The 24,754-nt window shown below is 51.3% G+C and overlaps 2 protein-coding genes across 5 annotated transcripts; both read left to right on the forward strand.

Moving 5' to 3' along the window:
* Window positions 1–1,002: 1,002 nt before the first annotated feature.
* NOP2 (NOP2 nucleolar protein) lies at window positions 1,003–11,009 on the forward strand. 2 transcript variants are annotated; one of them, XM_012760458.3, is made up of 16 exons: window positions 1,003–1,149; window positions 1,377–1,486; window positions 2,221–2,263; window positions 2,410–2,498; window positions 3,045–3,283; window positions 4,719–4,771; window positions 4,902–5,053; window positions 5,152–5,351; window positions 5,495–5,584; window positions 7,009–7,096; window positions 7,168–7,308; window positions 7,926–8,065; window positions 8,221–8,310; window positions 8,449–8,571; window positions 8,694–8,922; window positions 10,229–11,009. In XM_012760458.3, the coding sequence occupies exons 2-16, from the start codon at window positions 1,381–1,383 to the stop codon at window positions 10,879–10,881; spliced, it is 2,436 nt and encodes an 811-aa protein (XP_012615912.1). In that variant the 5' UTR covers window positions 1,003–1,149; window positions 1,377–1,380; the 3' UTR covers window positions 10,882–11,009. The 2 variants fall into 2 exon arrangements, with proteins under 2 accessions (XP_012615912.1, XP_012615913.1); XM_012760459.3 differs by having other exon boundaries at window positions 1,004–1,149; window positions 3,057–3,283.
* Window positions 11,010–11,480: 471 nt separating this feature from the next.
* IFFO1 (intermediate filament family orphan 1) lies at window positions 11,481–24,700 on the forward strand. Of its 3 annotated transcripts, XM_020287673.2 has the most exons (10): window positions 11,482–12,317; window positions 16,055–16,115; window positions 16,266–16,361; window positions 17,190–17,330; window positions 17,608–17,616; window positions 18,233–18,414; window positions 18,536–18,656; window positions 18,905–19,000; window positions 22,870–23,000; window positions 23,704–24,700. In XM_020287673.2, the coding sequence occupies exons 1-10, from the start codon at window positions 11,539–11,541 to the stop codon at window positions 23,807–23,809; spliced, it is 1,722 nt and encodes a 573-aa protein (XP_020143262.1). In that variant the 5' UTR covers window positions 11,482–11,538; the 3' UTR covers window positions 23,810–24,700. The 3 variants fall into 3 exon arrangements, with proteins under 3 accessions (XP_020143271.1, XP_020143262.1, XP_020143270.1); XM_020287682.2 differs by lacking the exon at window positions 17,608–17,616 and having other exon boundaries at window positions 11,481–12,317; window positions 18,257–18,414; window positions 18,908–19,000; XM_020287681.2 differs by lacking the exon at window positions 17,608–17,616 and having other exon boundaries at window positions 11,483–12,317; window positions 18,257–18,414.
* Window positions 24,701–24,754: the final 54 nt, after the last annotated feature.

A 24,754-nucleotide genomic window follows, 5' to 3' on the forward strand; every position in this document is an offset into this window, starting at 1 on the left:
CCCTGTGGAAAATGAGAGGCTGCAAAACTGCCTGTTTCGCCCCTTAATGGTTCTGTGCAAGTTAACTTTTCTGGACTGCAGACTTTGCACGTACAAAATAAGACATCTATCTCATAGGGATGTGAAGATAAACCACTAAAGTGCTTAGAACAGTTTTTTACACCTATTAGACGCTAGCTTAGTATTAATTTGAAGGAAGGCTGGGTAGGTTTTTCTTGCTAAATTGTGCCAAACTGGGATGCAAGATGTCTCTCTCCTGACCTCTAAATGTGAACTTAGGTGTGAACTTAGGCAGAGGGGAACCTTAACTGGCTGAGCAGGAGTGTGGCGTCAACAGGGTAGAGACTTTCCAATTCAAAGGGTTGGGAGTAGGAGGTAAGTGGTGTGGTGTTCCATGATCTTTTTTTTTTTTTTTTTGAGACAAGAGTCTCACTGTCACCTGGGCTAGAGTGCTGTGGGGTCAGCCTAGCTCACAGCAACCTCAAACTCCTGGGCTCAAGCAATCCTCCTGCCTCAGCCTCCCAAATAGCTGGCACGCACCACCATGCCCAGCTAATTTTTTCTATATTTGTTTTTAGTTGGCCAATTAATTTCTATTTTTAGTAGAGATGGGGTCTCTCGCTCTTGTTCAGGGTGTTTTCGAACTGCTGACCTTGAGCGGTCCCGTCTGCCCTGGCCTCCCAGAGTAGTAGGATTACAGGCGTGAGCCACTGCGCCGGGCGGAGTTCCAAGATCTGGAGGCTGCACCTAGGGCGGCGGATGCCAGGGGCCCCGCTGTCGTGCCCTGGTTGGCGGGGAGGGTCCGGCTTCTAGGCACCAGCTTTTCCGACTGAAACCGGCCGTCAGGCAAAAAGCCAATTCCCTGAGAAAAGGGCGGTCAAGCCGAGAATGCTTGCGTTCCCACTTCTCCCTCCACCCCAGGTGGTCACCCGCTGCTCGCTCAGCGCGCGTTCCCAAGGCGACCGTAAGTTCCGGGTGCTGCGACCGACTGGTCGCAACCGGAAGAGGCGGGGCCATGAGGCGGAAGCGCTCTGTGCGCCTGCGTGGAGCGTTTCCGGGAAGTGTGGCCTCCGAGTGCTAAGCCCGGAGTGCACGTGGAGTGCTGCGCGTCATACGGAGGGCCTCTCTCTGGCTTGAACCCGCTTTCGGGTGAGTCTGGAGGAAGTCAGGGAACGAAGGGTGGCAGCGCTGACCCGGTCTGGGACGCAGGGAGAGGGGCGTGGTACCTGGGTCTCAGGGCGGGAGGGCGGCTTGGTCTGGCCTCCAGAGCGGTGTCGGGGTGCTGAGACGAGGCCGTGCCCCTCCCCACTCTACGCTAAGTCTGCGTTCTGCCGCTGTTTTCCAACATGCACTTCTCCCGTTTTTCTTTTTCCCAGTACCATGGGGCGCAAGTTGGACCCTACAAAGAAGGAGAAGCGCGGTCCCGGCCGGAAGGCTCGGAAACAGAAGGGTGCTGAGACAGAACTCACCAGATTCCTGCCTGCAGGTAAGGGTCAGTTTTGGTCCTCTGATCCCCTAGCTCTTGCGCCATTCTGTATCATAACCCTTTCCCTGCTTTAGTCTTTGTTCATTTTTTGTTTAAGTGGAATCTTCTTTGTGAGTTAAAAGGAAGCAAGTGTGAATGAAACACTCCTTGTCATCAGCGTTTAGAATTTAGGGAAGATGCGACAGGACAAATACCCATGCAAGGAGAGGCATGGTTTAACATTGAGAGTTAAGAGGAAAAGGGATCCCGTGCATAACTTTAAAAGTTTATCATAAGCTGGGTTTTGGGTTTTATCTTAAGTTAGGTAAGGAAGTTGGGCAGGGAACAAGACAGTCACTGAACTGCCTTTTGGAGAGATGGAAATGGGAAAGCTCAGGTCTGGCTCTCACATGGTGAGTAGTCTTCATGGAAGACTGGTGGGAGATGACACTGGACAGGGAATGAGTGTTGGTGTTGTGTAAAAGATGCAGTTTGTTGAGATATTAGCAGGTTCTAGACAGTATACTGAACTTCTTGGTCGTGTATCACTTCATTTTAGAGTTCTGTAGAGGAAGCACTGTTAAGGAAGCATATGCTGAGTGGTGAAGTTAACTCGAGTACAATTGTTAAATGGCAGGGCTGAGATTTAAACCTACTCCTTTTGATTAGTGTACTAATTCTCTTTTATTTCCACTCCCGTTTCTCTTTCTTTTTTCTCCATGACCTATTCTGCCTCTTTTTTTCTACTATGGTAGGTGATGAAAATTCTAAGAGGCTGTCTAGTCGTGCTCGAAAAAGGTAAGTGTGGGTGTCAGATTAAATTGGTACTGCTCATCGTTAGCCACATGGTTGATGGAGAGGGCTAATTGTGGACTCATGTTTACAATGAGTGGAAATGGCAGAGCCTGGAGTTATGTTCCTATTCCCTTATTATATTTTTTCAGAGCAGCCAAGAGGAGGTTGGGCTCTACTGAAGCCCCTAAGAGATATAAGTCTCATGGGACCAAACTTTTGGCTGGAAAGCTACCAAAAGGTCAGTGCAAATAGGAGCTGTGTACTATGTAAGGAGTCCTGTAGGTCCTGGATGGGGAAGAAGTTGCTAAGCACTTTTGGAATGAAAGGAACATCCAAAAAGGCTATTCGGAGTGGTAGAATTATAGGATTCAGGCCGAGCGTGGTGGCTCACACCTGTAGTCAATCCTAGCACTCTGGGAGGCTGAGATGGGAGGATCGCTCGAGGTCAGGAGTTCCAAACCAACCTGAGCAAGAGTGAGATCCCGTCTCTACTATAAATAGAAAGAAATTAATTGGCCAACTAAAAATATATATAGAAAAAATTACCCAGGCATGGTGGCACATGCCTGTAGTCCCAGTTACTTGGGAGGCTGAGGTAGAAGGATCACTTGAGCCTAGGAGTTGGAGGTTGCTGTGAGCTAGGCTGATACCACGGCACTCTAGTCTGGGCAACAGAGTGAGACTGTCTCAAAAAAAAAAAATACAGGATTCAAGGGTGTGGGGTAGGGGAATGTGTGTCTGCCATTTGAAGAAACCTGTAGTCCAGGTTTCTTCAAATCTTTAGGGATCTCTACAGGAGCTGTCCAGACAGCTGGTGAGAAGGGAGCCCAGTCCTTATTTAATGCTGCTCGAGGAAAGAAGCGCCCAGCACCAACCCATGGCAGTGATGAGGAAGAGGAGGAGGAAGACTCTGAAGAAGATGGTGTGGTCAACCAGGGGGACCTCTGGGGCTCTGAGGACAGTGATGCTGATATGGTAGATGACTATGGAGCTGACTCTGACTCCCCGGATGAGGATGAAGAGGTGAGATTGACCTCTCTAGGTATTCAGAAAGGGATCCAGATTCTTGAGACTATATCCCTTGGTGACAAGGGTACACCTAACTAGAGGAAACGGATTTTTGTGCTCCATCTACTGCCTGACATTATCTCTTAACACACTTGCAAATTTGAAAGAGCTATAGGATAGAGCATTTTTTTTTTTTTTTTTTTGAGACAGAGTCTCACTTTGTTGCCAGGCTAGAGTGAGTGCCGTGGCATCTGCGTAGCTCACAGCAACCTCAAACTCCTGGGCTCAAGTGATCCTCCTGCCTTAGTCTCCCAAGTAGCTGGGACTACAGGCATGCACCACCATGCCCGGCTAATTTTTTCTATGTATATTAGTTGGCCAATTAATTTCTTTTTTATTTATAGTAGAGACGAGGTCTTGCTCTTGCTCAGGCTGGTTTCGAACTCCTGACTTTGAGCACTCCGCCTGCCTCGGCCTCCCAGAGTGCTAGGATTATAGGCGTGAGCCACCACGCCCGGCCAAATAGAGCATTTTTTAAAGCTAGAATGCTCAGTGCTGGTGAGGATGTGGAAAGTGGATACTTGTTGCTTCACCGATGGAAGTAGACATGCATACTTTTTTTCCATAAAACAATTATTATCTGAAAACGTTAAAAAGTTTAGTTTTGATCTAGTAATTCTCTGTTTAGGAAGATGACCCAAAGTGTAGGCAAAGATTTATTTACTAAAGAGTAAGACGTTATTTATTACACAATTAGTATGAGGTTATATTGCCAGAAAAATTCAAATAATATAGAACTGTATAGAATAAAAAGAGTCCCCATTTGCACCCCTTTCCCACATCCCCACCCACCTACAGAGTTATTCCCAGGTTTGCAGGCACCATGTGAATCATTTTGCCAAAAACTCTGGAAACTTTGAAAGTGTCCAGTATGCTTCAGCAAATGTTTTCATGTATATGGTGAGTTAACATTGACTATTATGATTATGGAAATACTTATGATCTAACTGTGAATTTTAAAAAACAAGTAACAAAAGTTGAAGGTGGCTGGACCTGTAATGCCAGCTACTTAGAAAGCTAAAGTGGGAGGATCTCTTGAGCCCCAGGGTTCAAGGTTATAGTGAGCTGTGATTGTGCACTGCACTCCAGTCTGGACAACAAAGTGAGACCATATCTCTCTGAGAAAAATATAAACAGTTGAAAATACACTGTAATTTGAACTATGTGAAAAATCCAGAGTAATATACAGAGTAGTAATTCCTTACTTAGTTTCAACAATGATCAACATTGTGCCAGTCTTATATTCATTTCTTCAGCTTCCTTTTTTCCTTCTGAGAGCAAGTGTTTTTTTGTATTTAGCAAAAAAATAAAATAACAGGGATAGAAGGTATTACATGGGGTGATAGAAGGTCAGGCTTGCATTATCAGCCCCGTGCGTCTCTCTCTCCAGTTGCTGCCCATTGAAAGAGCTGCTCGGAAGCAGAAGGCCCAGGAAGCTGCTGGGTGAGTTTGAGAAACCGTTAGGATGGAGAATAGGCAGCAGCTGGGATGGAGGAAGCTGAGGAAGGAGGAAGTGTCTGTTTTGGTCTGTTCCTGATTCCAAGGAATCATTCTGTTCCTTGACTATTTCTAGGGGCCAGTGGAGTGAGGAGGAGACAGAGGAAGAGGAAGAAGTGTCCCCTGAGTCAGGCTCCACAAAGGAGGAGGAGACAGATGGGGGCCTGCAGATCAATGTGGATGAGGAAGAGCCATCTGTGCTGCCCCCCGCTGGGGAGATGGAGCAAGATATCCTTCTAGCACAGAGTGAGGGGTAGGAGGAAGGTGCTTGGGAGAAGGATTTCCAGGCCCTAGGACACCTTGAAACAGTTCCTTAACAGGCCCACATGCCCAGGCTCCAGACCTGCAAAGAGTTCACAAGCGGATCCAGGATATAGTGGGAGTTCTGAATGATTTTGGGACTCAGCGGGAGGAAGGTCGGTCTCGTTCTGAATATCTGAATCGGCTTAAGAAGGATCTGGCGATTTATTACTCCTATGGAGACTTCCTGCTTAGCAAGCTCATGGACCTCTTCCCTCTATCTGAGGTACTGGGTTGCCAACCTAATGCCTCTTCTGCTTTTCTCACTTTCTTACCCTGTGTAAGGAAGACATTCAGCTCCCTTGCTCTCTTCATTAGACTCAGCTCCTTAGCAGCCCAACTTATTCCCTGCTATCTTGCCCCCTGCAGCTGGTAGAGTTCTTGGAAGCTAATGAGGTGCCTCGGCCCATCACCCTCCGGACCAATACCTTGAAAACCCGCCGACGTGACCTTGCTCAGGTGAGAGGTAGCTTTTGAGGTTTGCTTATCTCAGGGAAGTAGCAACTTTTGCTAACTCTGAGGATTCCCCTGTCCCACCCTAACTGGGTGGGGTCTTAGAACTAAGCATTTCTTTTTTTTCCCCCGAGACAGTCTCACTCTGTTGCCCAGGCTAGAGTGCCTTAGCATCAGCCTAACTCACAGCAACCTCAAACTCCTGGGCTCAAGTGATCCTCCTGCCTCAGCCTCCTGGGTAGCTGGGACTGCAGGCGTGCACCATCACGCCTGGCTAATTTTTCTATATATTTCTAGTTGGCCAATTAATTTCTTTCTATTTTTAGTAGAGACGGGGTCTCGCTCTTGCTCAGACTGGTTTCGAATTCCTGACGAGCAATCCTCCTGCCTCAGCCTCTCAGAGTGCTAGGATTACAGGTGTGAGCCACCGCACCTGGCCAGAACTAAGCATTTCTTGGGATGAACATGATCCCAGGAGGCAAACCTAGAGAGGCCTAGGCAGGCTGAGGGCCTAGGACCTCTGTGAATGAGAAACTCATCCCTCCAGTCTCTGCTCCCTGTGCTTGGGGTGAGACATCTGCATCAAGATGAACATACTGCCTCCCAAGGAAATTGGAGGAAGATCATTGAGCAGTTGGGGAACTGTGATTCCTGACCCCAGAAAAAGAGACATACATAATCAGCATCTTAAACTTGTTTCCAAGGGTTCAGGGACCCCAGGCTCGCTGTTCTAAAGCCATGGTATGATTCTGTATATTGTATATCTCCTGGTGTGAAGAGAATCCAGTAGTTATCTTGAATGTGCTATAACCAATATCATTTAAGTTTTAGGATGGCGAGGGGGTTGAGCTTCTTGGAAAATCAGAGTCCATTTCCAGAAAATAAAATAACAGGAGGTGTCAGACTGCTCTATTGGGCTGGATTCAGACCTTGAGTTAGGAGGCTGAGGTTAAAAGAAAGAGAATCATGGGAGGGGATGGAATGGGAGGGAGAGAAACTTCTTAGTGCATCTGTTGTGACTATTCTGAGTAAGCTCTCTAGGAGTTGTGCCATGGACCTACCTGCTAGTGCTGGTATGACCATGCTTTTGTGTCTTCATCTGTTTTGGGGTAATTACGAAGTTGGTGTTTTGTTTTTTGAGATAGTGTCTCTTTTTTTTTTTAGAGACTAAGTCTTGCTCTGTCATTCGGGCTGGAATGCAGTGGTGTCATCATAGCTCACTGTAACCTCAAATTCCTGGGCTCAGACAATCTTTCCAAGTAGCTAGGGCTACAGATGTATGCTACCACCTCTGGTTAATTTTTCTATTTTTTGTGGAGACAAGATCTCACTATGTTGCCAAGGCTAGTCTCAAACTCCTGGCCTCAGGTGATCCTTCTGCCTTGGCCTGCCTATAAGGTTTTTAAAATCTTTATCTGTTTTATCTTCAGGCACTAATCAATCGTGGGGTTAACCTGGATCCTCTGGGCAAGTGGTCAAAGACAGGACTAGTGGTATATGATTCTTCAGTGCCTATTGGTAAGCCTCCCCTGCCCAGTAGCCCTCTGCCCCTTTGTTCCATCATGTCACAGAGCAGTCCTCCTCCACAGGTGCTACCCCTGAGTACCTGGCTGGGCACTACATGCTGCAGGGAGCCTCCAGCATGTTGCCAGTCATGGCCTTGGCACCCCAGGAACATGAGCGGATCCTGGACATGTGTTGTGCCCCTGGAGGAAAGACCAGCTATATAGGTATGAGAAGGGCAGGCAGAGATGGGATTCATCTTGCACTGTGCTTTTGAAGGTAGATGGGGTTGGTGATTCACTAGTGCTCTTGGAACACAGTATACAGGCAGCTAGCAGGGCAATGAGAAGCACAGTTTCTGGAGTCGCCTGGGTTGAGTGCCAGGGGTGCCACTGCCCATGTGACCTTGAGCAAGCCTCTGATTCTCTTTTGCCATCTGTAAAATAGAATAGTAATTGTGCTTGTGTTGGCCATCATATTATGCTTAGGCTGTGAGAGTTGAAATAATACATTTAGAAGTCTGTAGCATAGTGTTCAGCACATAATAAGCAAGCATAACTATTTTATTAAGCTGTTAGCACTTAAAAGAAGTAACTTAGTCTGTAGGACTAGAAAGATGTTCAGTGAAAATGGAAAAACCACATCAGTAGGCTTGCTGATCATGAGGAGCCAGTGCATACTGGATCAACCTGTGCAGAAGGCAGGGGGGAGTGGGGCTTGTTGGGAGTGAAGTGTGCTTTGAGGTGATGAGACTTCACTTGTGGATTCCTGGGCTGGAGGGTGGGTAGCAAGTGTGGAAGCATAGGAGCCAGCTGGTCAGCACTGTGGCCCACCTTCCCTTTAGCCCAGCTGATGAAGAACACAGGGGTGATCCTTGCCAATGATGCCAATGCTGAGCGGCTCAAAAGTGTTGTGGGCAACCTGCATCGGCTAGGAGTCACCAACACCATCATCAGTCACTATGATGGGCGCCAGTTCCCCAAGGTGGGACTCCTCCTCTGGGTGTCTGTCTTTTCTGAGGCTTTTTCCAGTTTACCCTCTCCCTTCCTGGCATCAGAATGTCTAGACTTGCCCCTAGGAAATAAATAGTACGCTGCAGGTTGCAGAAAACATTTAATTAACCTATCCCTCTTCCCCAGGTGGTGGGGGGCTTTGACCGAGTGCTGCTGGATGCTCCCTGCAGCGGCACAGGGGTCATTTCCAAGGACCCAGCTGTGAAGACTAATAAGGTGAGGGGTCGAGGGGTGGGACCAGCTAAGAGGCCTTGGCTGGGTCTTGCGGAATTGGAAAGTGAAGTAGAGGAGTTCTCTGGGCAGTCAGTTGCTCACCTCTTCTCCCAACACCACTGGATCTCTCTTTGGGGACAGGATGAGAAGGATATCCTGCGCTGTGCTCACCTTCAGAAGGAGTTGCTCCTGAGTGCTATTGACTCTGTCAACGCCACCTCCAAGACAGGAGGCTACCTTGTCTACTGCACCTGTTCTATCATGGTGAGGCTTCCGCCATGGTAGGGCAGGGGACACAGGACTGAGAGGCTTATTGCTCCTGAGAGCTCCCTTTACCTCTAGCTCTGCTTTTTCCTCCCTTCTGTTTTGTCTTCCCACACATCTAGGTGGAAGAGAATGAATGGGTGGTAGACTATGCCCTGAAAAAGAGGAATGTGCGGCTGGTGCCTACAGGCCTAGACTTTGGTCAGGAAGGTTTTACCCGCTTTAGAGAAAGGCGCTTCCACCCCTCTCTTCGCTCTACCCGACGCTTCTACCCTCATACCCACAATATGGATGGTTTCTTTATTGCCAAGTTCAAGAAATTCTCCAATTCTTTTCCCCAGCCCCAAACAGGTGAGTGATCTGCTCTTTCCACTCTTCATTACCACCTTTGTTCTTTCTTATGGGGTGAGACTGCTTCCATTAGCCTAGCCTTTGCATGCTTGTATGAAAGATCCCTTTCATCCCAGCTAGAGTTGTTCTTCACCCCTGGACCACATTTGAGTGCAGTAAAGGGTTCATATGGGCCAGGTGTGGTGGATTGCATTTGTAATCCCAGCACATTGGGAGGCCAAGGTGGGAGGATCACTTAAGGCCAGTAGTTCAAGACCAGCCTGGGCAACATAATGAGACCTCATCTCTACAAAAAAGATTTAAAAAACAAAGTGCTTATAAGGCTGATGGCCTTTTCCTTTATCTACCAAGTAGCTGCAGCTGTTCAGCACTAAATGCATTCCAAATGTAGGTTGTGGTTTCTTTTTCTTTTTGGCCCAGGGTTGACATATTGATAATATACCTCTGCTGTTCCAGCATTCTCAGCACTGAGTTGGAACAGAGCTCTACAGACCTATTGGTGTTTGCCGAGCCTCTCACAATAATTGCAGATTACTTTCTCAGCCATCTTGAGGAGTCTGGCCTGGATCTCAGGGGAAGAGTGGGGTTTTCAGAAACAAGCTTGAGAGCTCTGTATTCTGGGTTTAATTGGAAAAAAGAAAAGAGTTGCTCAGAATACAAACTGTGATTTAAGTTATTTTTTTCCTTTTTAAATGAGGCCCGTAGAAAAGTCACATTTGAATGGTAATATAGAAAAAAAACTGTAAGAAATAGAAAAAGTTGCTGTAACTTAAAAAGAACATTTAATATGTCAGTCCCATTGATGTTTCACTAGGTTGTTCCTAGTTGGTGTGAATGTGCCTTCTAATTTTCTGCATTTCATCAACATCTGTGTGTGTGTGTGTGTGTGTGTGTGTGTGTGTGCTTCGCTGGTTTTACAGAAAAAGTAAGGGATGGAATAAATGAAAAAAAAAAAAAAAAAAAAGTCCAGTGCTTCACATTTGTTCAGGAGACCCTAGGATTCACATCTCGTGAGTATCTTGTTACCTGTTGTCCTCAAGGGGGCGCATCTTCCTATGAAAAGCTTTTGGCCCAAGGATAGGCAGTGATCTCTTAATACAAAGTTCAAATAAGATTGAGTAAAGGCCAGGTGATACTAGTAATAGGAATCTAGGTAATCTGCTCTTAGGCAGTGTCCTAATTTTGTGGAACTATTGGCCAAGAGATGGCAGTTCCCATATTTTAATAATCTCTACCTTATCTCTTCCACTAATGATTGGTGATGAGGCCCATTTTTCTCAAACCATCTGTTTAATTTTAACCCCAGGAAATTCTGCAACAGCCAGCCCTACAAATCTAGACTTACCTGACTTGAAGGGTCAGGTCACCCCCAAGTCTGAGAACAGTAGTCAGCCAGCCAAGAAGGCCAAAGGGTCTACAAAGGCAAAGCAGCAATTGCAGAAACAACAGCATCATCCCAAGAAGGCCTTCCAGAAGCTGAATGGCATCTCCAAAGAGGCAGATTCAGAATTGTCCGCTGTACCTGCTGTCACAAAGGCCCAAGCCTCCTCCAAGCTCCAGGGGAGCAGTCAGCCAGCTGAAAAAGTTGAAGTGACTGGGGAACCAAAGGTGACTGGGAAGCTAAAGCAACGATCACCTAAATTGCAGTCCTCCAAGAAAGTTGTCTTTGCGAAGCAGAATGCCCCTCCTAAGAGCATGGACACAGAAATGTCTGCTGTGCTATCTGTCTCCAAGACCCAGACCACCCCGAAGCCTAAAGATCGTCATCAGCCCCTTGGGAAAGCCAAAGGGCTGGAGAAGGCAAAGCAGCACTTGTCAGAGCAGCCTTTTCAGAAACAGAATGGCACCCCTAAAGGGCCTCAGATTCCCACTGTTTCTCTGCTGAGTTCCAGCCGGCCCCCACCAGCAAAAAGGAGGAAATCTCGGTCCAGGGACAACAGCCAGCCACTGCTGTCTTAGATGAATGGTTGAAAACTAGACTGAGGTGGCTCACTGCTATCGTCACTGGGTTGGAACGCTTACCTCTGTGAGGATGGCTTCCCCACTGTGCGTACCCGTGAAATGTAATACACGTTTTACAACCTCTGGCCACTGAGTGTTTTTTGAGGGAACTGGGTACTTTCTTTGCTGCTTCAAGGGTAGAGGTGGGAAGGTGGGACTGGCATCCTCTGAAGAGAGGGAACTACTGAGACATCAGGTCAGTTTCAGGCTCCTGGGATCCCTTGGCCTCCCCAGGAGAGGAAAGCCATGGAGTCAGAGCTAGGGTGTTTGGACTCTGGGGAGAGGAGGAGGATAGGGGTGGAGGGAAGACTGGCTTCCTGCCATCAGAACCCATGGGATGTTGGAGGTCCTGGCTTTTACATCACTTTGGCTGAATTCCAAGCAGTCGCACCCCAGAAAAGGGCTAGCAGCCGGCCTCAGACCCGGAAAGGTCCGGGACCAGCCTTTTGGAGCCTTTCATTGGCTTCCTCTCGGCCCGCCCCGCCTGTGACCTCTGCCCTTTTGCCGAGGCGTCTGATTGGCCGCCCATGGCCCGCGAGCGCCTCATTGGCTCTTCCGCTTGCCCTCCATCCCGGCTCCTGCACAGGTCTCCATCTCCCAGCAGAAGGCGCAGCCATGAATCCGTTATTCGGCCCCAATCTCTTCCTCCTACAGCAGGAGCAGCAGGGCCTGGCCGGCCCGCTGGGGGACCACCTGGGAGGCGACCACTTCACCGGGGGAGGGGACCTGCCCCCGGCGCCTCTCGCCCCGGCCGGCTCCGCTGCCTACTCGCCGCCCGGGCCCGGCTCGGCCCCGCCTGCCGCCATGGCCCTCCGCAACGACCTGGGCTCCAACATCAACGTGCTCAAGACCCTGAACCTCCGGTTCCGCTGTTTCCTGGCTAAGGTGCACGAGCTGGAGCGCCGGAACCGGCTGCTGGAGAAGCAGCTGCAGCAGGCGCTGGAGGAGGGTAAGCAGGGCCGGCGGGGCCTGGCTCGCCGCGACCAGGCCGTGCAGACCGGCTTCGTCAGCCCCATCCGGCCCCTGGGGCTGCCCCTGGGCGCCCGGCCGGCTGCCGTCTGCACCCCTTCAGCGCGGGTGCTGGGCTCGCCCGCGCGCTCGCCGGCCGGCCCCCTCGCGTCCTCCACGGCCTGCCACTCGTCGCCATCCACCTCCACCTCCACCTCCACTGCCTACTCCTCGTCGGCCCGCTTCATGCCCGGCACCATCTGGTCCTTCTCACACGCCCGGCGGCTCGGGCCGGGACTGGAGCCCACTCTGGTGCAAGGGCCTGGCTTGTCGTGGGTGCACCCCGACGGGGTCGGCGTGCAGATCGACACCATCACCCCGGAGATCCGCGCGCTCTACAACGTGCTGGCCAAAGTGAAGCGGGAGAGGGACGAATACAAACGGAGGTAGGGACCAGGAGGTGGGGACGGGGCTCCGTGTCATGACACTCACAACGGCCAGGGAAGTCGGTGTGGATTCCGAGGTATCGGGGGTGAATAGAGTAAGAGTAAGTTCCCGCTGTATAATGAGGAGCTTGGAAGGAATTGGATGCAGAGAATGCAGAAGTCCAACTCGTGACAGGAAGGAGGAGGAAAACACTGGGGGATTCATACTTCTGGCTGTCTCTCTGTCTCATAGACTAGGCTGCAGGGTTTGGATGACTGTGTTAACTGTGGGGTTTTGTGAGGCGTGAAAGGGGCTCTGGGGTACACTGTGTCCCTATTAGTCTCAGCCCTTGGGGCAATTTTGGGATAGAAGCTTCACACACTGACCAAAAGTAGGAGGCTAAGGGTATAGCTTAAATTTGGGAAACTGAGTGAAACTGGAAGGGGGTGGTGAGGGAGGAGGGGCTGCACCCTGCAGTGGGTGATCTTGCCACTGCCCAGTGTTTCCCAGAAGAATATTGATGGAAAGCAGGTTCTGTACAATCCATTGGAATCCTTGGATGGAAACCTGGTTCTATAAGATGAGACCTCAAGGTATTGGTTAGAGTATGTAAAAAAATGGGGAAAGAAAGAGTAAAGAGAATTCTGTAGCAGAAGGGCAAGGCAAAGGGGCAGGTTGTTGGTATAGGGCTGGTGGGGATTAGTAAAGAGCTGAAGGGGGAGGAATCGTGAACAGAGCCAGCAAAAGAACCAAGTAGGGAAAAGTTGGGAATACTGACACACCCTGGGCTTGGGGAGGGTCCAGTGCATTCTGCAGATGAAGTTTTGGCTTTCTGAGAGGAACCTGGACCCAAGGGGTGCAGGGAAGGGATGTAATGCCAGAGTGCTGGCTGTACCCCAAGTGGATTCCTAAGATGATTGGTAACCAGGTCGACAGGACAGGAGCATGAACAGAGGCAGTGCTTTGCACACTCTGTGACCCATGCCATGGTGGAGCTGGAAGGGGTGACAGAAGGAGGCTTTGGTTTGGGGACCTCCTGTCTCAGCCCAGCTATTATGACCCCTTGTGGCAGGCCAAGGAACTACCTTTGCAACCCAGCCTAGCAGGGATTGGTGTCTGGTTTAGTAGTGGGTGAGGATTGAATGAATGAATGTTCTAGATTACCTCTGGATCTGAGGGCAACCTTCAGGGGTTTATCACCAGCTGGAGTCTACCAGGTCACAGAGGGGCAGGCTTTCTGAGCTTGAGTCCTGTCCGCATGCTGGCTTCCTTAGTTACGGTCCATGTTATGTGTCCTTGGGGGTTTCAGTTGTCCTAAAATCATCATTCTGGTGCAACCCAGAACCAGCTTGCCCTGCCCTGCGGGAGTTAATGCAGTGAGCAGTGGAACAGGGACAATTCTGGAATACATCCACAACCACAGGAACAACTGCTGTTCTGAGGAGCATTTTCTCTTTTTTTAATGGAAGCAGTGTTTGTCCTTGGTCCAGCTGTCCAGGGCAGCAAAGAGTTATTCCGTGGGGATTGATTAGCTCATCGCTCTGCGGCACGTTGCTGTGCAGAGGGCCAGCAGCTAGACTGATGCGGTACGTGACACTGGCAGTTACTCTTCTTCCACCAATGAGATGCCCTCCTTCTGCGCTTTTTATAGCAACGCTGTAACTCCTGTCCTTAGTCGAAGGCATGCGGATGACTTGAGCACTAAACTGGAAAGTAGCTGAGGCCTCCTGGGTTCTATTTTCAGCTCCCCTGCCTTGTAGGACTTTCCCTCTGAGCCTCAGTTTTTCCAATATAGAAATGGTCCTGTTTTCTCTCTTCAACTCAAGTATACAGTTTATTTGGAAGGGGGAGGTATTTGGTCAATGCAGAATACATAAAAATGGCTCAAATTTTGCCCACTTTAAGGGAACCTTGTGAGACCAGATTGAAAAGGAGACCAAAATGAACCTGTTTGTGTGAAAGTCTGGGTGGAGAGCAATAGAATTATAGTGAGCTTCCAGATGATATATTTTTCAGATTTTTTACCCTGTAAGATTTCATTAATCTTCATCTTTAGCTAACTTCCTTGCTTAAGTTTCCACCTGAGTTTGTTGAGTTCAGCGACCAAGAGTACTTCTGCCCTCCCTGATGCATCTTGTCCAGGGTTATTGTGCCCTTGTCAGTATTGCTCTCCCCTCCAAGGACTTTTGTGTTCTAGGGGCATGAGGGTACCACATCCTATGCCTTTGTGTTGTGGATGAAGAAACCAAGGCCTGGAAAAGATAATGGTCTTATCTAAGAAAATATATAATCTGATGCTACTAGGGCCCTCACTACCTCGGTCTGGCTGAGAATGCCCGAGTGGAAAGGAAAAGGACATATGTGGCTCGGCCGGGAAGAGTGGGGTCAGGGAGCCAGCAGGCTGGTGGCCGGACTGGCTGCCTCCTCCCACCCTGCGCACAGGGAGGGCGGCCAGGGTGATGTGGAGGAGTTATTATTAGGACTGCTGCAGTGCGGCTGTGGGCGGGAGCTCAGGAGCAAGGAGACAGGACTGGGGAAGGCGAGATAGGAAGGGAGACGAAGGCCTGGGGAGGACAGGACTTATCGATGTTGCAGAAGCTGATCTCTCACATTTTAATTTTCTTGCTTTCTTTGCCACTTCCTAACCACCTTTCTTATATTTAAGTTTCTGTGTTGGTACAGTCCCCCTCCTTTCTCAGACTGAAAGAAGCCTTTCTAGAATGTGGCAAGAGTGATGAGTTTGCATGAATAGGGCTGCTATGCCAGCTGACCTGTGGGCTCTGAGACACCAGGGCCACATCCTGAGCAATGGAGGTCCCCACCCCACTTCCTTCTCTGGAGTGGAATAGAATATACACTGCTCATTGTGTCAGATGGGGTGTGAAAAGCTGGTCCTGGGAAACATGTCCGAGGACCCTGCCCTGTGGCCAAGAGCGTCTTCTGTCCTGCTGTGGTCGTAGCCTCTGAATTCTGGATCCCGGGAGGTGCTGCTTCTGGTTCTCATCCGCCACACTAATGGGCCCCGTTGCATGCTCTACTTCCCTTTTCCCTCTGAGTTTGGGTGCTTAGTAACCCCAGGCTTTAGATGTCCACTGCTGTAATGCTGCTGGGGACTTCTGGTTGCAGGGCCAGCCCTGTTACCTCTCTGTGGCTCACCTAGAGGGGGATGGGTGGGCAGTTCCTGGAACTTGTGGGGGAAGGACTTCAAGTGTCTCCTGCCAGGCTCTTGACCAACTCTGTTGATGCGGTATGTGTCCTGCAGATGCTTTTACAGGGTTAAATGGTACCACAAGAGGCAGGGCAGCAGGCTAGACGAGCTCTGTTCTGGTGCGGGCAGGAGACCGGATCTGTGCGACTGAAGGTGGGAGACTGGGCCGGGTTGACCTGGTGGTCTGGTGGGGGCAGGAGGTGGGCAAGGAGGCCAGCCAGACAGCTGGTTGAGCTGGGGCCTGAGCAGGGATGGGTACTGCAAAGGACCAGAACAGCCTCAGTTGCTCTTAAATAGAATTCCTGGTGCATGGCCCGGAGGTTCTGGGAAGGCAGCTGGTGAGCTTGGCACTTGCCAGGAAGTGTGGAGCCGCCCGACAGCTGCAGCTGGCCACCGGCTGCCCGCCAGACATTCCTGTGCGCTGCTCCTCCCCATCTGGGGAACCAGACCTGGGGACTGAGCCTGAGCCAGAGAGGGGGCACAGGGGGCCGTGGGGGCAGGGAAAGGCTCTGTACCTACATTCTCTCCACCTTTCCCCTTGTCTGTCAGGTGGGAAGAGGAATACACGGTGCGGATACAGCTGCAGGAGCGCGTAAATGAGCTCCAGGAGGTGAGGGTGGTCGCCTGCTTACTGTCTGTGCTTCCCTTGGTGTCCCCCCTTTGCCCCGAGGCCCTGGTGCGGCCTTCCTGTCCCTCCTTGTCTTTACCTTCTTCCAACATTGGCGGTGCCACTGATGTCAGGGTTTTCTCTCGACTGTAGGAAGCCCAAGAGGCTGACGCCTGCCAAGAGGAGCTGGCGACGAAGGTGGAGCAGTTGAAGGCTGAGCTGGTAGTCTTCAAGGGGCTCATGAGCAACGTGAGTGCAGCCCTCGCACTGGCCCACGCTCGCTGCGTGCCGTTAGCTGCCTGAGGCAGGGAGGAGCAGGCCCTGCTGGTTCTGGCCTGTTGATGCCCTGTCCACTGCCCCCTTCTTTGCTGTCCTTCCTTTTTTCTCCCATTATCCCCTAAATCCAGAGAAAGGGAAGGAAAGAAAGTCTCCATATTGCACCGCAGAGGGGTGCAGCCTCCCTCGTTTCCGGGGCTTGTTGGGCAGTCAGTGAGAGTGCAGCTTCTGGAGCCTGGCTGCCTGGCACAGACCCCAGTTCTGCACCTGGTGCACACTGTGGCCTCGGGCGAATCCCTTAACCTCTGAACCCTCATCTGCCTGTGTGGAGTGGGGAAAATAAAAGCACGTACTTTGCAGAATTACTGTGAAGATTATAATGCACTTAGGACAGTGCCTGGCATGTAGTATCAGCTATGTAGGTGTTAGCTGTGGTTATTACTACAATACTTTCTCTATTCATCATTCCTAGTAGCATCTCTTTCCCTCTGGGAACATAAGTTTCAGAGGGTAAGGACTGCTGATGGTAGAGGGAGCCATTGCATGTCCCAGGCACTGGGCCACACCCTCCAGCGCTCCCGTCTGGCCAGGGCGCCAGTGGCCAGAGCAGCCCAAGGCCCAGTGTATGAGCAAAGTGCTGTGGGGTGGCTACGCAGGAAGAAGTGCATTCTGCTTAAGGTGTCAGACTTCATGGAGGAGGTGCCCATGATGTGACAGGAAGTCTGCGATCATGCCAGGCCTCATTAGTCCTTGTCTGGAGCACTGGGCACCTCCTCACTGTTCCCCGTGTTCCTTGGACAGAACCTATCAGAGCTGGACACCAAGATCCAGGAAAAGGCCATGAAGGTAGATATGGACATCTGTCGCCGCATCGACATCACTGCCAAACTGTGTGACGTGGCCCAGCAGCGCAACTGTGAGGATATGATCCAGATGTTCCAGGTGAGGACGGGGCTGCCCTCAGCTCTCGGCCGGGCGGCGGGTGGAGCAGGCGAAGAAGCTTCTAGCTTGGCTGGCCTAGAACACAGGCCTTGCCCTCCAGATCGGGGTCCTTACCCTGGCTCCTGGGGCCCTCGGTGGGACTAGGCTGGGGGGCCAGGAGCAGCCTCAGGAGAGGAGTTTTGGAAGCTGTCTCTAACGCCATCTCTCCCTCCCTCTCTCTCCTCTGCCTGCTTCCTCTCCTCTCTTGCTTTCATCTTCTCTCTTGCTTTCTCCACAGAAGAAGCTGGTTAGTGTGATCTCATGCAAGCTTATTAATGTCCCAGTCCCAGTTTCTAAACCACCTGGGCCCTCTGGCTGTCAGTTTTGACCAGCCGGCTCTTCAGCACAGATTTCTTCTCCCCTTTCTCTCTTCCTCGCTCTTCCCTCCTTTTCTCTTATTCTCTTTATTTCATTTCACTCCTTCCCTTCTCTCCTTGGCTTTCCAGATCTGGATGTGATTCAAGTTCTCCTTTAGAAACATTGTGTCCTCATCCTCCTTGCAGCCTGAAACTTCCTTTTAGTTAAGTCATTTTATCAGAAAGACTTTTCTTTAGAAAAGAAATTCCTCTCTAGCTCTTATGCACACCTGGCTGAGGTCCTGACAAGCCACTCCTCCCCTTGTCTTACTGCTCTCTTTTCTCCATTTCTTCCTTTTCTGCCTTCTCAGCCTGCAGCCCTGGCCCCTCTGTGTGTGTCTGTGTGTCTGTCCCTCAGTGACTCCGCATGTTTCTGTTCCTGTCATTGTAACTGTGACTTTTCTCTCTGTCCGCCCCACCCTTCCCTCTGGTTCATGCTTCTGCCCTTCCCTGTCTGCCCGGCCCGGCCCTGCCCTTCTCCTCACGCACCCGGCCTCGTCTCTGTAGTCTCTGCACTTGTCTCCCATTAAGGTCCCATCCATGGGGGGGCGGAAGCGGGAGCGCAAGGCTGCCGTGGAGGAGGACACCTCCCTGTCGGAGAGTGACGGGCCCCGCCAGCCCGATGGGGATGAGGAGGAGAGCACAGCCCTCAGCATCAACGAGGAGATGCAGCGCATGCTCAGCCAGCTGTGAGTCCGCGGCTGCCGCCCGGCAGCCCCTCAGCGCCCTTCCCCACAGAGGCCGGAGCTCCCACAGCCCCCACCGGGAGGCAGCCCCGCCCTCCTTGACACATGGGTTCCCTGTCTCTAGGAGGGAGTATGATTTTGAGGACGACTGTGACAGCCTGACTTGGGAGGAGACTGAGGAGACCCTGCTGCTTTGGGAGGATTTCTCAGGCTATGCCATGGCAGCTGCAGAGGCCCAGGGAGAGGTAACCTTCCCTCCCGCCTCAGGGGCCTCCAGTTCCGCCTCTCCAGCCTGATGCCCTGTCTCCCCACTCCCCGCTCTGTCCTCCCCATGTGGCCATCATGCTTTCCCTGCTTCTCCCCTCGCCTTCATCCTTCCGCTGTTCTTTCTCCAGTTCCCTTTAACCTGACTTTCTCTTTCTCTCCCCTGCCTTGGCCCTGTGGGATGCACCCTCCCTGGTTGGCCTTCCCCTTGTTCCCCTGCCTACTCCAGCAGCAGGAAGACAGTTTGGAGAAGGTAATTAAAGATACTGAGTCCCTGTTCAAAACCCGGGAGAAAGAATATCAGGAAACCATCGACCAGATAGAGGTAAGGGCGTGAGTGGAAGCCAAGAGGCACAGTTCCTGGTGGGTCATGAGTGGAGCTGCAAGTGCAGCAGCCTCATCCCTGGGGGACCCTGGAGACTTGGGCCCTCCCCTTTCTTTTGTGGAGAGGAGTGATCTCTTGGCAATAGTACCTACCTCTGGTGGGCCCTTAAGGCATCAGACTCTGGAATCAGACAGACATGAATTCAAATCTCAGCTCTGTCATTTACAGCCACTCTTAACTTGTAACAAGTTACTTGTTCTCTTCTAAGCCTGTTTCTTTATTTGAAAAATGAGGCAGTTACTAATACCTCCCCTTTAGGGTTGTTTAGAAGATCGAATGGGCCAGGCACAGTGCCTCCCACCTATAATCCCCGCACTTTGGGAGGCCAAGGTAGGAGGATTGGTTGAGGCCAGGAGTTGGAGTGTAGCCTGGGCAACATACCAAGGCCCCATCTCTATTAAAAGAAAAATTATCTAGGTGTGGTAGCATGTGCCTGGTAGTCCTAGCTACTCGGGAGGCTGAGGCAGGAGGATCTCTTGAACCCAGAAGTTGAAGGGTGCAGTGAGCTATGATTGTGCCACTGCCCTCTAGCTTGGGTGATAGGGTGAGACCCTGTCTCATAAAACAAGAAAACAAACAAAAAGATCAAGTGAAATAATGCACGCACAGAGGTTAGTGCACCGTCTGGCTCATAATAAGTATACCATAATGGTCCTTGTCTTATTATTAGTAATACTGTCTGTGCCATAGCACTCAGAGATGAATGTGAACTTTCCTGCTTCTTCAACTCGGCCTTTGAGGTAATGGAGAAATCTCCATGCTTATTCCCAAGCCTTGAGGAACCTTCTGGAGGTGGCAAGTGGAGCTGGTGCTTTAACTTAAACTCCAGGCCTTTAGGGGCTGCAGGAGGGATTTGCGGAAGCACAGAGCGGAGGCTGCTATGGAGGGAGGGTGGACGCGGCTGCTTGCGAGCCGTCCTGCCCTGTGCGAGGTGGTCTTTGCTGACGCTCTGACTTGGGGATGAGGCAGGGAGACTCTCTGACTCTGAACCTCTCTTCAAGCCCACGTGGCATTTTCATGCGGCAGTTCCCCCTTACCTGAGGGGAGTATGTCCCAGGCCTGCTGTGGATGCCTGAGACCTTGGCTAGTACTGAGCCCAAGGCCATGAGTCAAAAAACAGTTTTGCCCATGCCTTCCACCCGCAAATGTGATGCCTTCTCCACGGTACCAAAGCACTGCCACACGCCATGGCTGTCACTTTTACAGTTTGAGGTATGATAGCAAAACTAGCACGGATTTCTTTTTTCCTTTTTCACATTTTCATGGAAGGAGGTTTCTTCTTACTGTAGATCTTAGCAACCTCAACATAGGATTTTTTTTTCTTACTAAGTTGAGAACTTTCACCTTTTCCCTTAAAGGAAGCACTTGCCGGCTTCTCTTTGGCATGTCCGAATTGCCAGCATCACTGTCATGCTTTGGGGCCATTAGGAAATAAACTGTCAAGATACCACAACAGCAGACCTGATAACTGAGTCGGCTACTGAAGTGACCAACAGAGTAGACAGTGGGCAGAGTAGACAGTGTGGACCCGCTGGCAAAGGGAGCATTCACATCGCAGGTGGGATGGAAGCAGATGGCACGAGATTTCATCATGCTGTGCAGATCAGCGTGAAGTTTAAAAGTTAGGAATTATTTCTTTGTGGAATTTATCATTTAATATTTTTAGAGCACAGTTGACCACAGGTAACTGAAATTGCTGAAAGCAAAACCATTGTAATAGGGGGCTACTATACTCTGATTGCTCTCATACTGGCTACATTTTGAGAAGGAGGTTGAGAGATTATTTTCCTTCATACTCATTCTCCTAACACACATCAAATAGTCCCATTCCTCTAAGCAGACTTTTTTTGACCAGGTAAGTTTTAAAGGCACAGTCAGAGTTATGCTACTGGCTAAAGGCATGGCCAGGGAGAAATGATCTCCGTCTTCCTGTTTGCCTGCCTCACTCCTCCCACCCCCCTTTTTTCTTGGTTCTTGCCCACCTCTTTTGGATGGTAGATTTGAGGTTTGGTATTTCTGCTGTTCCTTCAACCAAGTAGGGGTCCCAGAGCAGTGATCTGGGGCTGCTGTCTCTACTTGGCTCTTGCCCTAGACCAGAGTACCTGGTGTAAAACATGACCTGGTAAGAAAGAAAAGAACACCCTCAATGGAAACATGCCTTTTCAGCTGTTTTCGAGTCATCCAACTCCTCTCCTGTCCTAGCAGACTGACAAGTGGGGAGGGCAGGGCGGCTGACGTGCTGACTTGGCTCGCAGGGGACTCCTGGGGATCCATCTGGAGCATCCAGGGACCTGTGTCTTTGCAACCTTGATCTCTCGGGGTCACTGAGACAGGCAGGGAGCAGGCCCAGAATGGTAGGGAGGAGTTCCTCCTGCCTGTCCCACCTCACTCCATCTCCCCAGCCTCACCCACCTCTGCTCACACTGGAGCTGGGGGTTTTCAAGTTGGCATTGAGGATATATCTCCTAACTTGTATGATCATCTCCTTTTCTCATGCCTGCTTGAAGGGCATGAATTAAGGAGGACGTGGAAATATGCAGACTACTGGTGACAGTACTAGCCTCATATTTTGATACAACGTATTTGGTTGATTTCCTTCTTCTCTCTCTCCCCCGGAGTGATGGGTTCCAGACCCAAGCCCTCCACACCAGCTTTGCCAGGGTGGAGCAATTGACGTGTAGGTGGCAGCTGATCTGAACAAGAGCTGGTGGCGTCATAGTTTCTTCCTAGACTGAACAGCCAGCGTATCCTGCTCCTCTTGCTGCTGTGGGATCCCAGTGGAACCCCAGTTGTGGAACCGAGCCTGCCATACCCACTAGGCTTCACCCCACCACCCTCTCAACCTGGATGTCACTGTCCCAACCATCTCTTTTGTCTGGCCCTGTGACTCGTTTCTTTCTTCAAGTTCCCATCCTCTCTGTCCAATTCAGATTAGTCACAGGCAGTTCCCTTCCTCTCTCTGTGCTCTGGCAGTCAGGCAGATCACTCCATGCAGTTTGATTCTGCCTCTCCTGGCACTGCACTTGGACCCAAAACAAAGAGGCAGCAGACTGTCCCTGGCCCTCATCTTGTGCTGGCTTAGCCTGGGCTGCAGAATGGGTGCTGGGAGAGAGACTGCCTGACTCTGAGTCCTGTGGCTCCACGTACAACATTTCTGAGGCTGGGACACATCTTATAATCAATAGGACAGTCAGTGTGGCAGTCTTTGTTTTAGTATCTGGGCATGGCTTGTGAGAAAATAAAGTGATAAGAGAATAGTAAGAGAAATGAGCCCCTATCAGCAGTGAGCCAGGTTTCGTGCTGCCCGTGTGAGTCTTATAGCTGCTTCACAGAGTGCGTTAATTCCCCTTGAGGGGCGGAGCCTGCAGGGATGAGTGTGACCCAGGGCCAACCCCTGGGAGGGGCTCATGGTGCAGCAGGGAGGCAGCTGGGACCAGCGTTGCACAGGGGAAGAAGGTGTGAGCCGGGCGGCGGCCAAGATCCCATGATCTGCTCCATCCTGCCCAGGTGTACCTTCCTTCCTCGTTGCTCTTATCAGTCTCCTAAAAGAATGCTGCGCATGGTAGATACCTTTGCATCCCTCGAAAGCAAAAGATTTTCAGGAAAACCAGAGGAAATGATAGTATATTCAGTGCCTTCTGCCTCGATCTGTTTTATTTTTAAATTGGAGCGTTCAACCATGGCTGCCTGGGCCCTGGCCCAGCTGGTGCTCTTGGTGTGTTAGCCTCCAGGTGGGGGGGAGCAGAAGCGCTGCGGCCCCTCCTGCCCTGGGCCTGCTAACCCCAGTGGCCCTGCCTGCCCTGCCACAGCTGGAGCTGGCCACAGCCAAGAATGACATGAACCGGCACCTGCACGAGTACATGGAGATGTGCAGTATGAAGCGTGGCCTGGACGTGCAGATGGAGACCTGCCGCCGGCTCATCACCCAGTCGGGGGACCGGTAGGGGCCTCCCCTGGCGTGGCGCTGGGAGGGAGGGCGAACACAACCCACAGCTGGCAAGCCCTGTAGACCCTCTGCCAGTGACTTGGTCACATGTTGAGGTGGGGCTGCCCATTGGGAGTCACCTAGTCTGTTGGGCACAGATTGACAGCTTTCTCTTCTTTAGCAGTTGGGTGACACTTGTGTCTATCCGTGGCCAAAGGGCTGAAACTTCCCAGTGCCATCAGCTCTGGAGGTTCCCCTGGTTTAGAGGCAGCTTAAAAATTAGCAAGGAACAGAAGGCAGATTTTTATCTAATGTTGGGGCCTTGATTTGTGCATTTGACCCTGTGTAAGTTACACCTCAACAAAAAAGTAAATTTTGAAAAATCACAATAATCCTACAGATAGATACAAAGCCAGGGCCCTAGGGTCAGTATACTCAGGCTCAGGCAGCATCTCGTGCTGTGACTTCTGATATTTTTTACCTCTGAGTCTCTCAGGGTGTCTAAGACAGAGACAGGGACCATTTCCCCCATCAGGGTGGAGTGCGAGAGAATTCTCTCCCCTACCCTTCTTTTCTCCGCTTGCATCCACCCTCCCAGATGGGCCCCTGCCCTTGCCTGCAGTGCTCACCTGCCTGCCAGAGGATAAGGCCACATGAAGAGGGACGCCAGCCTCAGGGTTCTGCCTGCCCCAAGGTGACTACTGGTTTTTTTTTCTAGAAAGTCTCCTGCTTTCACTGCGGTCCCGTTTAGCGACCCGCCGCCGCCGCCAAGCGAAACTGAGGACTCCGATCGTGATGTCTCATCTGATAGCTCCATGAGATAGGGACCAGCCTCACCTCGCTCCCCCAGGCCCCACGCTGCTGGGAACTCACCCAGGCAGAGGGCAAGGGGTTCAGAGGGGGTATCCCTGTACCACCGCACCAAGCCTGGGCCCTGGGGACTGGGGCGCTCCTGCCTTGGGCTTGCCCCCTTGGGCTTGGCCTCTCCAGGGTTCTGGCCGTCTGGAGCTAGGCTTGGCCCTGCCCTTCCTAGGCAACTCCCACCACAGTGGGGCTTTCCTGCCCTCACGTGTGGGTGTCCGCTACTTCCCCATCTTTAACTGCTGCCAGAGTGATCGCAGCCCCTCACCTCCACGTGTCAGGAATGTGAATGTGGGACCTTCCCTCTGCCCCTGTGGTCCAGAGCCAGCTCACTGTCCTCCATTCCGCACTGGTGCTCGCTGGCCTAGGCGTAGGTGTGAAGGGAATTCAGCTGGACTTTCCGCAGCGGCTGACGCAACACGGGCGGAGGGGGCTTTCCCCGCTGTTACAGGGCGCTTGGCCCCCACTGCTCCGTGTGCCCAGGCTGTCCGCCTGCCGACTGCACAGTATGTGGCTGTGACCCTCCCCTCTCGGGGGTGGGGGCATGCTTTGAAGAGGCCTTAAAGCCTGGGACTGGGTGCAGCATCCTGAAGGGAGATGGGAGCTCTGGTTTCCCAGTCACCGCGGAGTGGCAGAACGTGGAGCTCCCTGTGTGCGCACAAGGGTGTGCTCAGGGTCTGTTTCTGGGGTATCTGCTGAAGATGTGCCTCTGCTGTGTCTGCTACACTCCAACACCAACAGGCTGAGTAAGAGGAGAAACGGGAGATGTGGTTCAGAATACCTCACTATAGGAGGCTGTGCTGGGCTGACATTGGAATGGACTCCTTATAACAATGAAACTGAGTATTTACTGAGCACCTTTGTGTCACTGTTTCAAGCACTTTCTGATGGTAACTAGTTTTAACCGA

This window comes from Microcebus murinus, chromosome 10 (assembly GCF_040939455.1).
Source record: "Microcebus murinus isolate Inina chromosome 10, M.murinus_Inina_mat1.0, whole genome shotgun sequence".
NCBI classification, from domain to species: domain Eukaryota; kingdom Metazoa; phylum Chordata; class Mammalia; order Primates; family Cheirogaleidae; genus Microcebus; species Microcebus murinus.